At 46.9% G+C, this 5,811-nt stretch overlaps 1 protein-coding gene across 1 annotated transcript in view; it reads left to right on the forward strand.

Annotated features, from left to right (window-relative positions):
- Positions 1 to 5,811, forward strand: part of Usp50 (ubiquitin specific peptidase 50) — a 23,363-nt gene that overhangs the window by 2,754 nt on the left and 14,798 nt on the right. Inside the window, 4 exon segments of the mRNA XM_050132566.1 lie at positions 348 to 530; positions 772 to 967; positions 2,638 to 2,847; positions 4,166 to 4,308. Of these exon segments, the coding sequence (XP_049988523.1) occupies positions 348 to 530; positions 772 to 967; positions 2,638 to 2,847; positions 4,166 to 4,308 (732 nt within the window).

Consider the following 5,811-nt stretch of genomic DNA (forward strand, 5'->3'; position numbering starts at 1 on the left):
GCCCGGCTGGTGACGCACATCTTTAATTCCAGCAGAGGCAGGCGGATCTTTCTGAGTTCAGGTCAGCCTGGTCTTCAAAGCCAGTACTGGGCTAGCCAGGGCTACATAGGGAGACTCTATCTCATAATAAAACAAGCCCCCCCCCCCCCACAAGCTGGTGGCAGGTTAACCACAGATTGGGATGTGGAGCAAGAGACTGTCAGTTCCGAGATTGCCTAGGTTACAAGACCTTGCCTGCCAGCCACAAAAGAACCCCTTTATTTCCTAAGTGGAGAGGGCCTTGTTGTCACTTGCACTTAACTCTCTTCCCTGGAAACACTTTCCTTCCATGTGTGTGGCCCACGCAGTTCAGAGTGTGCAGACCATGCCTGCCTTCCGGAGTCTGAGAGCCAGCCACACTTGCAGGGCGTGACAGGACTGCGGAACCTGGGCAACACCTGCTACATGAACGCCATCTTGCAATGCCTCTGTAGCATATCTCCGCTGGTGGAGTACTTCCTCTCGGGAAAGTACGTCACAGCTCTTCAGAAGTAAGAGGCGTTCTTCATTGAGCTCTGCCCCGCCCCCAGCTCCCCCAGTTCCCTGAGGCGGGGTGATGGAAGGGCTGTGTCAGCCCAGGCACTTTAGGTCCTTGGGTAACCCATCAAGGGTGAGCAGAGGGGGCGGGCGGCAGGCAGAACTGTCGCTGGCGTGGTCCCCATCCCCCACGACTGGCTCTGCTCTTCATGAATCAACGGGGACTAGTTGCCTTTCGCCCTCTCTTCTTCCCAGGGATTGCAGCGAGGTCACCACCGCCTTTGCCTACCTGATGACAGATATGTGGCTTGGGGACTCAGACTGTGTCTCACCAGAGATATTTCTGTCGGCTCTTGGCAGCCTTTACCCAGTTTTTCTGAAAAAGACACAGCAAGATGCACAGGAGTTCCTGATTTACGTCCTCAATGAACTTCACGAAGCTTTGAAAAAGGTAAGAACCAGCCAACCGCCTTGAGCTAGATGTGCTTCTTTATCGGAAACATCTGCTTCGCACATACGTGCGTGCGTGCGTGTGTGTGTGTGTGTGTGTGTGTGTGTGTGTGAGTAGAATAGGGCTCTGGGTGTGAGGGTCCTTTGGAAAATGTCCAGGTTAGGACATTTGTTGTTTATTGATTAGCTTGCTTTTTTAACTTCAATTTTTTTTTAGTTTTTATTTTATGCACATGTATGTCTGTGTGCTACTTGCTTGCCAGGGTCCCATGGAGGCCAGAAAAGGGCAACAGAGGCCCTGGAGGTGGAGTTACAGACAGTTAAGAGCCACCATGTGAGTGCTGGGAATTGAATCCCGGTCCTTTGGGAGAGAAGTCAGTGCTCTTAACCACTGAGCCATCTCTCCGGCTCCTAAAATAATTTTTCTTTTAATATTTCTTTTTTTATGATACAGAGTCTTACTGTGTCAGGTATATGACTCACAGTCTTCCTGCCTCAGCCCCCTCTCCAAAGGCAGGTGTTACAGAAGAGATCTGAAATACTCACATTCCGGCCTTCCTTGGTATATGGCAATGGCCAATGACCCAACAGTACTCCAGATTTGCTCAGACATTCAAGGGATAATAACCCAAATGAAATCAAGCACCTCAAAAAGCCTCTACGCCAACAAGAAGGCAAAGCCCAGGCAAAGGGTCGAAACACACATTTCTCGTTACTAAATTCAATTCCAAAGCAGCTCATGCTGACTGAAACCCAAGATCCGAAGTCCCCTCGGGAAAGGGTTCTAGAGCTGTATGGGGCCTGTTGAATCTTGCCTCTCTCTGGGGCCGACTTGCTTACAAGTGCCCACCTACCTTGCCAAATTGTTACCAATGCTTTTAAAGGGTGAAAACCTTGTGCCGGGCAACAAACAGTGGCGCACGGCTTTAATCCCAGACAGGCAGATTTCTGTGAATCTGAGGCTAGCCTGGTCTACAGAGGTTTAGCCCCAACCTTCTTCATTTTTTTTTTCCAGACAGGGTTTCTCTGTAACCCCCCACCTTCTTGTAAAGACAATTCGAGACAGAAACACTGGAAAGACCCAGAGTGGCTAGACTGGGAAGAGAAACAGAGGTTGTGATCCCCAAGTCAACTTTGGGGTACTGACATGAGGTTTAGGTTTAAATAGGTGATTTGAAGTATGCACAACTAATAGGAGACTGGTCAAGGGGAGTCCTGCCCTCACCGAGCCGTCACTGTTTCGCAGCCTATCTTTCTTACAAGATAGTATGACAAATTGTTGCAATTGTGTTTAATCTCTTCTCGGGAGCTCAGCTCCTCCCCCACCCACACCAGGCTTCATTCAGCACTGAGAACAGCAACCCAATATCCCAAGGATCATTGTTTTCAGTATTCTGTTAGGCAGAGGAAGGACACAAATGTCTCTCCTTGGAGTATCTTTTCTCCTGTTGGGACAATGATTGTCACTCTTCAGTTTCATCCGGAGAGGGAGATAGCTGAGTTATCAGTTGTCACACGTGGCAGATGCTGCCAACGCCTTAGTGTTCTGGCTGGATCAAAAAGAACTCTTTTCTGGTCAAAATGTATCATTCTAATAGGAAGAACAGCCATTCTGTGTTACCTGGCTTTATAAGCACTAGATGACCAAGAGGAATCTGTCACTTTACACAGCACTGCGGCAGCAGAGCATACGAGAAGAGATCTGCTCCCAGATCCTGCAGGAAGGTGGTGGCCAGTGAGACATCAATCATCACCCGGCTGTTTGAAGGACAGCTCAACTACAGAATCACGTGTTTAAAGTGTGAGACCTGCACCAACAAGAATGAAGTTTTCACCGTCCTCTCCCTCCCCATCCCATCTGAATATGAATGCTCCCTTCAGGTAATTTACTTATTTTTTTTTTAAGATTTATTTATTTATTACGTATACAACATTCTGCCTTCATGTGTGCCCACACGCCAGAGGAGGGTACCAGATCTTGTTACAAATGGTTGTGAGCGACCATGTGGTTGCTGGGAATTGAACTCAGGACCTCTGAGCCATCTCCCCAGCCCCTCAGACTCTTTTAGACTTCGGATGGAAGCTGTGGGCTGTAGCGGGAGGAGAGAGAGAAGTCGTGGCTTGGTTTGCCACTCTGATTTTCTTTACCATGGTGCTCAGAATTCACCTGTAAGTGGGGCGGTGGAGCGATGTGGGTACAGAGCAGGAGGTAGTGGCTGTCTAGGAACAATCAGGAATCAGGGAACTCTTTCCTTGCTGGAGTTTACACAAAGTTTTCTTCTGAGATTGTGAAAACATCTGCTGGCGACAGTTTTCCTGTCCACAGCAGGGAAGCAGAACGCTGTTACTTTATTTGATCAAAAGGCTTCAAGATTACCGGAAAGACTTCCAGATTCCTGAGGGAATCACTGGCAGTTCTAATGAAAACAGTCTGTGCCCTCCTCCCCCTCTTAAGTCAAGAACTTGCAGAAGCAGGGCCTGGCTAGAGACCTCATCTCCTCGGGTGCGTGCTCTAATTTATCTGCTGTGAACTGTCACCCCAAACCATGAGATACGATTGATTTCAGACCCCCACATTGTGTCAGCAGATTTAGAGTAGAAAACAGCTGTCTGATTTGTTACTAGGCTTTTCAAAGTCTGTATTATTCTGCAATAAATCAGAAAAGTTAAAGTGATAATTCATAGATTATTTATTAGTGGGAAAAGAACCTAACTCATCTCAGCAGCACAGTCAATGAGAAGCATCACTAGTTGCTAGGCAGATTTTTATTTATTATTTTATTTATTATTATTGAGACAGGGTCTCACTGTGTAGGCTGGCCTGGAAGTTGGTATGCAGAGCAAGCTAGCCTTGACTTGAAGAGCTCCTCTTGATTAGTGGTGTGAGCCATCAGCCCCAACTCTGAAAACAAAAAAGTTGCTAGGTAGATTTTACAGGGCTCTGGTGACGGGCATGACTTCTGGGTCTGTTCATTAGGAAAATTCCCAGAAGCACAGGTACACAGCTCTTTCAACGTTTTATGGTTTTGTTTGTGTGTTTGAGAGATAAAGTCTTCTTGTATTGCAAGGCTGGTCTCAAACTCACGATCCTCCTGCCTCAACCTCCAGTGTGCTGTAATAATCAGCAACTAGAACCCTGCTTTCTTCTAAGGTCAGTGGGGATAGCAGGTCAGCAAATGCTCTCTGTCTCCCCCAACAGGACTGTCTCCAGTGTTTTTTCCAACAAGACACCTTGACCTGGAACAACCAAATCCATTGCTCCTTTTGTGAAATCAAGCAAGAAACAGCTGTGAGGGCCACCATTTCCAAGGCACCAAAAATAATTGTTTTTCACCTAAAAAGGTATGTGGATTTTGACATCTTGTAGGTGGATGGTGTGTAACAATTTTCCTGAGATGTGATTCACACACTAATAGTTTATCTATTTAATTGTTCTAAAATCAGTGGCAAAGTGGGGGCTTAGTCCTCAGTGTCAAGTGAGAAATAAAATAATAAAGTGTTCAGTTCATAGACTGGATTGGACTCCAATTTAATATGTAATTTCTTTTATTAAAATATATGCAACATAAAATCTATCATTTTGACCAAGTGCATTAATTACCTTTTTTTCTTTTTTTTTTCGAGACAGGGTTTCTCTGTAGCTTTTTTGGTTCCTGTCCTGGAACTAGCTCTTGTAGACCAGGCTGGCCTCGAACTCACAGGGATCCGCCTGCCTCTGCCTCATTAATTACCTTTACAATGTTAAATGTCAACTGCCACAATTTCCAGAACTTTTCAATACCTAAACAGAAGCTCAAACCCATTAAGCAACATCTTCACGTTCTCCCTTTCCCTTGTTCCTACTTCTGTAACGTATTTCCTGTCTCTGAAGATTTATTCCTATTTTTTCACTAGAGTAGCTGGGCCAGCTAGTTTTGCTTCACCTTGACATGAGCTAGAATCACCTGAGGAGCGTGAACCTCAATTTAGAAATTGCCTCCAGCCTGTAGGGCATTTTCTTTATCAGTGATTGGCCCAGCCCATTGTGGGTGGTGCTGTTTCTAGGCTCGTGGTCTTGGGTTCTGTAAGGAAGCAGGCTGAGCAAGCCATGAAGAGCAAGCTAGTAAGTAGCACTCCTCTGTGGCCTCTGCAACAGCTCCTGCCTCCAGGTTCCTGCCCTGACTTCCTTTGATGATGAACTGAAATACAGAAGGGTGAGCCAAACAAACCCTTTCTTCCCCAGGTTGCTTTGTCTATGATGTTCATCAGAGCAGTAGTAACTCAAAGATAGAACTAGGAACCAGGACATTGGGTACTGCTGTGGCAGACTTGATCATGTTGTGTTGGGGAGGACTGTGGAAGGACTTTGGAACTTTGGACTAGAAAAGCCAATGAGTGTTGAGGGCCCAGTGGGCTGTTCTGTAGGAGCTTGGAAGACGAGAATGTTGAGAGTCTATGGAGGCCTGGCTTGTGAAGAGGGACGTTTGAGAGCTACTTAAAGACTGTCAGGGCTAGCCGGGCGGTGGTGGCCTATGCCTTTAATCCCAGCACTCGGGATCGGGAGACAGAGGCAGGCGGATCTCTGTGAGTTCGAGACCAGCCTGGTCTACAAGAGCTAGTTCCAGGACAGGCTCCAAAACCACAGAGAAACCCTGTCTCGAAAAACCAAAAAATCAAAGGCCTACTGAGACCTTAAGAACAATGGCAATGGGTTTTTGATCCTACTGTACCTATTGGTTTCGTGGGAGCCTAGGCAGTTTCGTGGATGCTCACCTTACTAGACCTGGATGGAGGTGAGTGGTCCTTGGACTTCCCACAGGGCAGGGAACCCTGATTGCTCTTTGGGCTGACGAGGGAGGGGGACTT

The sequence above is a fragment of the Alexandromys fortis genome, unplaced genomic scaffold, assembly GCF_014885135.2.
Source record: "Alexandromys fortis isolate MF-2015 unplaced genomic scaffold, M_Fortis_MF-2015_v1.1 scaffold_6, whole genome shotgun sequence".
In the NCBI taxonomy this organism is placed as follows: domain Eukaryota; kingdom Metazoa; phylum Chordata; class Mammalia; order Rodentia; family Cricetidae; genus Alexandromys; species Alexandromys fortis.